At 38.7% G+C, this 10,563-nt stretch overlaps 1 protein-coding gene across 1 annotated transcript in view; it reads right to left on the minus strand.

Annotated features, from left to right (window-relative positions):
• Positions 1-10,495, minus strand: part of NLN (neurolysin) — a 44,212-nt gene extending 33,717 nt beyond the window's left edge. Inside the window, exon 1 of the mRNA XM_062600418.1 lies at positions 10,429-10,495. Within this exon, the coding sequence (XP_062456402.1) occupies positions 10,429-10,454 (26 nt within the window). The 5' untranslated portion in view covers positions 10,455-10,495. The remainder of the gene's footprint in view (positions 1-10,428) is intronic.
• Between the last annotated feature and the right edge of the window lie 68 nt (positions 10,496-10,563).

Genomic DNA, 10,563 nt, shown 5'->3' on the forward strand with positions numbered 1-10,563 from the left:
AATCTGAAAAGGGCTGCATGCAGAGCTGCTGTTTAAAGGCAAGACTTTTTGTTAAAAGTCTCCTCTTCCATATGAGAAATTTTTTAGAAATAGCCTTGTCAAGATTATATAAGACATAAACGAAAGCCAACATTCCTACTTACATTTAATTATGAGGATTCTTTTTCCTTGTTACCAGTTTTTTCAAATCTTCCTATACCAGTCTAGACAAGATGTTTACTTTTCCCCTCTACAGGCAAACAGAAACATAAACGACCAGCAATTTGCAAGCTTTGAAAATGAAGCCTGAATAAAGAAAATTCCTCCCACCTCTCTTCCATCTCTTCCTGATACCAACTGAGATCTGAGACTAATGTCTTAGTAGCTTCCCCACTGGACTGCAGAAACTTTGAATCTCATTTAGAAGTTTACGAGAAACAAAGCTGCTTTCACGAAAACAAAAGGATATATAAAAGTATGAGCATTCAGAAAATGCCTCTGTTTCCCATTCCAAAAACCACTGATTAGTACCCTGAATCAACAAATTCGTTAAAGGATAGGACTTCATTAAGTCATGAGCTGCTTCCCCCTGGGCTGTGCTATGTCTAGTCTTCCATATGTTGTTAACACAGCCTGGTACAACCTGAAGCCAAACCTCCTCGCGACTAGGTTCCAGACCTCAGATAATATCCAAAAGAGTGCCAAATTAAGGTGAAAATAAAAGATTTGTCTCTGTCAAGGTTTCACATATAAATGAAGCAGAAGCAAAGGAAAACAAGAACCTGGAAAAAAATAAAGGCTGACAACTATGCTACAGTGCAGTATATGAAGCACATATTCTTTTTTAAAGGCAACCTTCCACTTTCTGCAATTCATTATCTTCACCTGGTGCTAAGTGCTTTAGAAATGCAGGTACAGAGCACAGCTCTGTCACTGACCAACAGCATATCAGAAACAAACACTAAAACAGTCACAGAACCTACTGTTTATATTAATTTCAGCCCGTCAAACAGGTCTAAAAAACAATTAAAGTTGGACTGATTTAAAGAACTTGAATGTAAGCTCCAGGTGGCTTTAGAGTATTGCTTTTAAGTACCAAAAAAGGCTGTGCCACTGGTTTTTATTAATATGCTGGCTAGCTGCATTGAGGAATATATATACAAATTTGATAGCTTCATAAATAACTGCCATAGCCAGTAAATGGTTGTCTGTATCTGTTAAGAGAGGAAAAATTGATACAGAACATAAACTGCCTCTTATTGAAATGCTGAGAGCCCGCCTCCTCCTCCTGAAACACGGAATCAGTCATTTTATACAGATTCATACAGGTTGTACCATCTGAGAAAGACCTGTTAGTCCTTCCAACTAACCAATTCACAGTGCAATCACCATCTTCAAATTGCTCTCACAAACTATGGCATAACATTTCAAGTAAAATAATCACCATATGCAGCTCCTTAAATAGCCATTTAAAGACACGCGGTCACATTGCTACCAGTCAATCAGATTATACTTTGTGCCAATGTAACAGCAGATTAATGAAAAACCAGAAGCAAGTAGAAATATATTCACAGATGAAGCCTCAACCATTTCTTTCATGGCTTAGTATTTCATATTCTTTGTCCATATGAAACTGTAAACAAATAAATTCCCCAAACTACAAGTATCGTACTATAATAAAAAATAAATGATAATATGCCAATACATTTCTTTACCTGTAATACATTATACAGTAACTGTACACTGTAATAACACATTACCATAGTAAAACAGGCATCTGCTCATGGTTCATCCTCTAATATTGTGTTGGGACTAAGAACAAGATCTTAGTTCCTTGAGTTCCAAAAAAACACCAATACTTGTCACTACCACCGGAGCTAAGAGAATCTCTTTATCTCTTTATAATAATCGTATCCTTCTGTATTTTCCTTATATTTAAGTTAAATATGAACCAAATAACTTACTCTGAGCAACCGCTTAGCTTTGATTATGTTTATGGCTATCTGGATTCACTGCAGACCTGAAAATGGGCTTCTGTGACCCATCTACTTTTTCCAATTACACTAGTTAGTCTAATGAAACATATTACCTCTGTTCACTAACTTTGTATTGTTTGTTCAGGAAAGAAAGCAACAAAGCCAAACAAAATTAATGAAGGAATATAAAGAAACAAGAGAGCACAGCTGAAATAATATGACTGTGTCAAAACTGCTCTGGGACTATATTTGCGTTGTTATTAGAAAAATATTGTGGTGAATCATACACCGGGGGAATATACCCAGATATAAACTGGAAAAAAAATCTATTAATAATAGTAGGAACCAGATACTTCTGAATATAATAGTGATAGCATTCTTCACCAAACAGTAACTGGACCAAGAGAAGGTAATTACTATTTTAGACTCACTTTTGGTAGATGGCAGTGACATTACAGAAGAGCCAGGCATTACCTTGGGCCAAACAATCTGAAGTTTGTTCAGTTTAAATTAGAGAGAAGTATAAACAAATGTAGGTCTGTAACTAAGGTTACATATATACTGCAGTCACCAAAATTAGGGTAAAATTGTCCCGTGTTGCCATAGGTAGGCTGCTGCTACTGCCTGAACTGACTAGTTCCCGCTGTTTCAGACACAACACTCAGATTTTTTTGCAGCGCATAACTGTTGATATACCTAAAGAAGCCTGGATTAAGGTAAGTACCACATACAGCAGGAGGACTGGCTTACAGTACTCCTCTCCTGTCCCTCCCTCTGCTGCTCATTTCTGTCCCTGCCCACCGCTCCGCCAATGAGGACAGCACAGCTATCAGCAGGGCCACACTTCGAAAAGAGCCAGAGCAGTATTCAGGTGAAAAATGATCTGAACTGAAAAAAAGAGAAGGGGATGGGATTGCAGGTAATCAGTGGCAACATCTGTTTGATGTGTGGCTTCAATGCAGTTGTGCTTGCAGAAAGGAAGGATCAAAAGTGTACCAACAGCCATTTAAGCCAGAATTACTGCTAGGAAATGCATGTGAAATATATGGGCTTAGTCTAGCAATAAAAGAGAGAGAGATTCAGGATGATTGTTGTCATTAAGTATATCTAAGGTTAAACACTAGGAACTGAAAAGAACTATTGATGCTAAAAGGCAACACTCACATAAGAACAAATTAATAAATTGGTCAGGAATACTCTCAAGCTAGAATTTAAAGAGACATCTGTAACAATCAGGGCAGTGAGATTCAGAAATAGCTGCCCAATAAGCCCCATGGAAATAAAAACTTCCTAACTATTTTTAGTTGGAGTTTGATGAACTTATAAAAGGGCTATCACTTAGTTGTCTAAGGTAGCACAAGACTAGACTCGATCTCCCCACTTGCTCCTTCCATTGTCTGTGTTCCTGTGCGGTTCTTCAACATTACAGCACTGTTATGTACCTAACATTTTTACCATGAATGCTTAAATAGCTCTTAAAAAAAGGGGGGGGGCAGAGGCAGTGCAAGTCTCTTAAATGAGTCCTATGGGATCTAATACTGTCAACGGAATGACCTACAGGGCAGCCTGGAACATGTTACGCATCGTGCACTGCATCAGCTATCAATGAGATGCTGGGAAAGAAGAACACAGGGGACTTTGTTTGGACTTTCAAGCTACCGCAAAGAGTCTAGAAGCAGCTGTTGCTCACCAAAGCAACAAATTATGGCACTAAGTTACCAATTCCAAAAGCAGTAATAATGAAAATTTCAACCAAAAGCAGTGTAAGTTGAATAATAACTTAGAAGTAGCTGCTGAGCTTTTACAAGAGGATTTTTAAGAAGTTTAGAAAACAAAGCATCTAAGTTACAGACTGCAATCAGGTATGAAAGACTGCTATTTTTGCCAGAATGCCAGACAATTTATTTTGCCAATAAATCTAAAATTTGATTACTTGTTGCTTCTGGAAAACACAAATTTGATTTGATTTTAGAAAGAAGAGAGACCTTTGTAATACTTTATTAGAGCAGCAAACATAACTGCAGCAGACAAGCAAAGCAATTAAATTTACCAGCTGATTTTTAACTCATGCATTAAGTATTTTAAACATTTACGTAAGTCTGGTTTTGTTTCAAAACAATGTTTCATGACAGGAATGTGCCAAACAATCCTTTTTAATAGGCCACTATGAAAGTAAGGCTAAAAAACCCACAACCTATGAAGCAGAATCAGCAAAGGGTAGTACTGGCTTTAGAAAATGCAAACAAAAAAACCCCGCAAACTTGTTCACAAGATGCTCCTACTACTAATATTCACTTTATAATGTGGTCAAGACTCAAGTCTGTCACCTCATTTAACTCTGATTGCATATTGATAGCTATAATTCTATCCAAGATGCTTTAAAAGCTTTATTAGTTTTCAAATTAATCTCCACCCAAACAGTATTACTTACAACGGCAAGTAAAATTCTACAGAATAATTTAAGATCTTATTTATTTATGGATTTTTGAGAAACACATACAGCCAGTTTTTCTTGTACTTGCTCATAAATCTGACAGCTCCATATAGCCATGCAAGAATCAAAGTATATCGGATTTGTGTAGAACAGAAAACTATATTGCCTGCTGACATAAAAGGTCTGGGACAACGGCATCAGGGGTAAAGTGGGAACCAAGGCAGTAGATTAAAAAAAGAAAGAAAAAGTCTGATCTCAGATGATTCAGCGCTGAAAATTTATTCTTCCAAGCTGTGCATACTGAGTTTAAACAAAACACAATCTTAGGCTTTTTGTGCATTTCTAGAAGTCAAAAAAATGATTCTTATCTTAAAAATTATATCAAAATGTAAAAATTTCTTTCTAACGCAAAACCACTAAGATACTTTGGCACCTTCTGATTTTTAAATAGTCTGAGGGCAAACAGATATGAAGACACTTATTTAGCTGTACCTCATATACACGTTGAGGGGGTACTTCTAATATATAAATAAGAATAGATTTGAAAACCACCATGAACACAATTAATTTATTTTTCAAACAGCAATTTGCTGTATGAAGTTTTGCAAAAGCTGTTAATTTTAAGAACATGAACAACAAAATGACCATTTTGATCTTTCTATCTTTTGAAATAGCAGATCTGAGTAAATAAACACTTCCAAGTCTTACAGGCTGCAGTAGAAATAGTGATGCATGCTGGAAGCCAGTACTGTACATGTAAAGAACATACTCACCAGGTAACTGCAATCAACATTCACATGGCTTCAGTGTTTTGACTCCACCTAGCAGGCTTGCTTTAAAAAAAGTTCTATTAAGGTAATATAAAACCTGACAGTTTGCCTCAGGACCAATTATTTCATGCTTGAGTAACATGCCGTATGTTGGCACTTTTCCTGAGAGTAAATGCCACCAAATACTAGTGGACAGGCATGATATGAGTAAAGCTTTAGAATAGCCAAGTAACAATTCTTTTTTTAATTAAGGCTTGCAGAAGTTAAAAAGTATTTCAGAGAGAAACCACTGTGAATTTTCAGCAGCCTCTAACACGGTTTAATATACAACCAATTCCTGAGAACATAGAATACAATATAAACCAGTAATTATATACACTAAATTCCCTTTTTTTTTTGCTTGAATTTGAAATGTATCATCACCTTGGTTCCGTTTTGACTCATGGCTTCAGATAAGAAGCAATTGTTTATTTTATAACAAAATAAGGACAAAATCATGGAAAGTCAGCAGAAGGCTGAGTAACATGGAAAAACAAGAATAAAAAAACCCAGAGAACTTCAAGACAGAACAAGCAAAACACAGATAGATCACTCAAAGGTAATGACAGGTCAGCATTAATTTAGTTCAGCTAAAGGAATAGCCCCATAGCCCCAAAACTGAAGTCATCGTTTTTTCCTGCTGGGCAAACACATTTGAAGTCTTTGTTACACTTCACCTCTCATCTCTCTGGCTCTTGACAGTGTCTGGAACAGCATATACATGCTTTGAATTCTTGGGACATTTTCCTTAGAAAAGTACTTGGCTCTGTGTCACAACTGTGTTTGGCATAGATAGATCTCACTATGGCAAAGGAGAACATGTTAGTACTTCTTAATTTAAAGCTCTGTAACTGCCCTTAGAAACTATTTTTTCCTGACGCTGTGTTCAAGGAAATGGAAGAAAATATAGCACCTTTTAACACTACATTATTAATAGTGTCAATTCCCTGCATTTCAGTTCACTGCAAGCTCTATGTTGACCATATTTCTACAATAGACATAGTTTTAGTTGTTATAGTCAGTTTGAGCTAGCCAGAAAAGCTGTAGGTTTTAAAAATATTTTAAAATCTTTATTGATAAATTTAATCTCTGCAGTGCTACTTTTATGATCTTATCTGGCAACAAATGTTTACTGTTTTTTTCTGATAGAATTAACATCAACAGCAGCAAAGTATTTGAAGATGGCACTCTGTGATAATTGACGGAAAACACAGACCTTAAATGGGAACCTATACCTGTGCGTGACATGTTATATATGGCACAAATCTCTAGGCAGTCTTCTGTTGTAATTGCAGTCTCTCCTCCCTGATAGTCTTTAAACAAAATGAATTTGGAAACTGCTCTGACTGACTTTCATAAGGGGAGGTGACTTCCACACAGTAGTCTGGAGCTGACTGTATAGAGGAGTCATGGTATTGTTTCTGCAGAGGGTTGGCACAGTGGAAAAAAACATAATGCTTTTAAGGCTCTACAGCACTCTCAGGTGTTGCTGCAAATAAGCATCTATCATATGACTATCACAGCAGCAATATAAACAACAGGTAAAATGCATATTTTGTAGTGCAACCACCACACACTGTTACCACTAAGATAGTCCAGTACTTGAATGTAATCAGCTAATGCATGAATGCTTGCTGACCCTAGTTAAAAAAAAACTTAAGAGACTGCTGGACAGAAAAAAATATAGAGGAAGGCTTGTAAACACAGAATTTTTCTGTTTTACAGCCACAGTTAATCAATTCAACCAGTACCGTGTGAATGCCCTTTAAGTTCCTACTGCTGTTAAGTCTCATACAGTCAAAGCCAAGACTAATGCTTTTTGCTAGTTGGTTGGAAAACTCAGGGCAGATGATGAGCTAGTCTCACCTACTTGCACCTTTTTAAGTCACTCTTCTCCTCTGGGAAGAGAGTGAATTATACTGGGCCATGATCATTTCAATGCTTGCAAAATTCCAACCAGTGCTCAATACTACAGTGCATCTGCTCAACAACATGAATCACTCAAGTTAATGAAGCCTGTTTTCTGCTCTAGCTTTTGAGTGAACAGTGATTTAACAACATTAAATGGTTCCCAGGCTACTTCCAAGCTATCCAAAAAATTGCTTCAGCATAAAAACTATGGCCAAGAACTTCACTGAGCTGACGCTCCACAGTAGACATAAAAGGTGTCTGTATTAAAGATGGAACTTTCTTAGATGAACACACCCCACCAAATCATATTTCACTCAAAAATGTATGCCCCCTACCCTTACTTTTTCTAAATACATACAATATGTACTGGAAAAGAGCCTCTTCTACTAACAGAAGTCATGACACACAAATCTATCAGAATTCTTTGAAGGAGTTGCAATAGACAGAGACCAGTTAATACTGTTAATATTCGATTTCCACAGACTTTCAACCAAAATCTCCTAAAGAAACTAAGCTGCTATGAGACAAGAAAGAAGGTCCTATTACCGATAAATGATTAGAACACAGGAAAGAAACAGAGAAATAACTGATCATTTTTCTGAATGGAAGTAGGTGACTAGTGGACCCCACACAGGCTTCCATGCTAGGTTATTTTTTCTAGATGAGATTATAAATATGTTAAAGAATAAGGCAGGATTAATGAAGCAACAAAACCTACTGATGATAAAACAAATACGATGTACTAAAAGCATACATAAAGGTGTGAAAGAATCTTAAAACACTGAGTAAACATTAAAATCACTAAAAATTATTTTCAGTCTTAATAAAAGAGAAGTAACATGATCAGGGGAAAAATTCTGATTTTACATACACAATAATGAGCTCTGAATTAATTAACTATTTGGAAAGAGGTTCTGGTTAAAACAGTTCCATGAAAACACCAGCCTAGAGGCAGCCAAAAAAGAAGCAAACAACAGGAGAGAGATGAGGAATGGAGAACAAAATAGAAATATTCATTATACCATTCCAAAAATATGTGAAGCATGCACATACAGAATACATTGTGCAGTTCCACTCCTCCCAACATGTATAAACTCTCTGGTCCTCTCTTCTTTCACCTTCCCCAAACCTTCTCCTGTTCTACCTCATCATGTATGTGTTAATAAGGATCAGCTGCAGCACAGAATGGATTACATTCACACATCAACTAACTAGATCAAGATTCTTCAGCTTGGACAAAAACAACAGACCAAGTATTTAAGAAATCCGTATGACCACAAACGGCACAGAAGGAGTGAACAGGGAGCAATTTTTCCCTTCTCTTCCAACACAAGAGCCAGGAGGACATCAAATACAATACTGGGTCATAAGTTCAATACAGGAAGGTATTACTGGATAAACTGTCAGGAAAAAATCATATCAAACGACTTCCTTTTTTTTTTTTTTTTTTTGAAAAGTCCCCAAGTCCTGGACTGTCACAAACCAGGCGACTGTTCTGAAGAGAAACTCTTGATCTAACCCAAACTGTTTAAAATAAATCTGTCCAAGCTAGGGATTCCTTCCCTTGTAGAGACCATGACAGAACAGTTACCTCCCAAAAAGACATTAACTGCATTGCATAACCTAGTGTGGTCCACCTGCTGCCCGTGGTTCAAACCGAGTCCAAGAAATGCTTTTGAGCCTGACAGTCTTTGCCCCAGCAGGTCTAGGGAATAGTTTTTGGATCCACAAACTCTGTCTTAAAGCGAGTTTGTTTGTCTAGAGGCTGCTGTGTTTAGTGAAGTGGCAGCTGCTGCTTTTGCCCGCAGAACAATCACAGCTGGGGTACACAGAGGAGGCCGTGCAGCCCACGGAGCCCAGAGAAAGGGAAGAACGTTCCAAGGGTCCTACCTGGCCTTTGTCATTGCTGAGGTGTTGGGTCGAAGAGTTTAAGGAAAGCAAGCACAAACACAACGGTGATAAGCATGATATTAGAACGTGGCTATAAAAGTTCTCCCCTTGTTTCTTCACTCCACTCCTCTCAGTTTCTTGCTGCCTTGCATCCCCATTTACAGAAGAGCCAAACAGTGTTATCTTTCTGATGATGAGAAATTTTACAGCTCTTAAATGTACATGGACTCTGGAAAAACTAGAGTTTAGATTTATCTCCTATTAGAAACTTGATTTTGAAAGAAAGATTCCATAATACTTGAATCCTAGAAAATGATTTCCTAACACTGAAATTATGTCAGTGTCTACTTTTTGTCAGATTCTTTTCCATTATCGAGAATGTCCTCAAAAAGTAAACACACTATTGTGCTGATTAATCTGCATTTTAGCCTACTTTTTCCCCATGCATTTAATTGAAATACATTTTAATCTTTGAATATTTTTTGATACTAATAGGAACGGTATTTAATTGGAAATAACCTATTTCCCAAAATCCATCACTCTAAAAGAATCAAACCCTGAATGTTTTATTCATCATAAGACATGCTGCTTGAAACTTGCTGAAAACTGTCATTTTTAAATGACAGTCTGAAAACTGTCTCACTTTAAGACGCCATGGGGAGAAACAGAATCTATCAACATTTTCATGAACATGAAAATGTTCAACTTTTTCAAGTTGGGAAATCCCTCTCTGGCATTAGAAATTACTCTTTTCCCTGAAACGATTATTTGGGTAGACTCAGATGAAGACTGACAAAAGATTTTCAAATTAACAAACAGCAGTAATCATTCACAGGTGTATTTACAACACAGACATGACAGAAGTAAAACCCATACTTATAATGGAAAGAGCTAAAAAACAGGAAGATTGCGACTACATTCCAAGAGCCTCTCCATCCTTCGAGCACGGGTTTTCCTTCCGCACCAGACGACATCTGCTGCTTTCCTCTCCATTCCTCCGGGGAAACCCAAAACCCTTCCACAGCGTATTTTTTATGTATTTTTTTTGGGGGGGGGGGGAGGGGGGTTAACCTAAAACCCTTTGGGAGCGTATCTGTGCCCGATCCACCCTCCACGTAGCGCGCAGCAGCGGCACGCTTTTTCCATGACGCTGAAGATAAGCTATATAGCATACATATAATACGTTAAATATATATTACTACACCTATAATAAATAAATGTGTATCTCCGTAGCCTCGCTCTATTGTTTCCCCCGCGGCGAGCATGACAGGGCGGAGGAAACGCCGCCGCCGCCCGCGGAGCCGCCGCGCCGCCTCAGCGCCGCCCGGCCCGGCCCGGCCGCCCCGCCCGGGCAGGGGGCGGCAGCTCCCTGCGAGCTGCGGGCCGCGCTCGAGGCCCCGGTGGGCGCCGCCGCCGCCGCCGCGCCTACCTGCGAGCCGCGCGCAGCACCAGCATGGGGAGGGCGGGGCGGGACCGGCCGTTGCCGCCGTCTGCGCCGCGCGGCGCCTCCACTTCCGCCGCGGCCGCCGCCGCCGCCTCACGCCCTTCCCGCCGCGGCCGCGGC

This window comes from Rhea pennata, chromosome Z, assembly GCF_028389875.1.
Source record: "Rhea pennata isolate bPtePen1 chromosome Z, bPtePen1.pri, whole genome shotgun sequence".
NCBI lineage: Eukaryota > Metazoa > Chordata > Aves > Rheiformes > Rheidae > Rhea > Rhea pennata.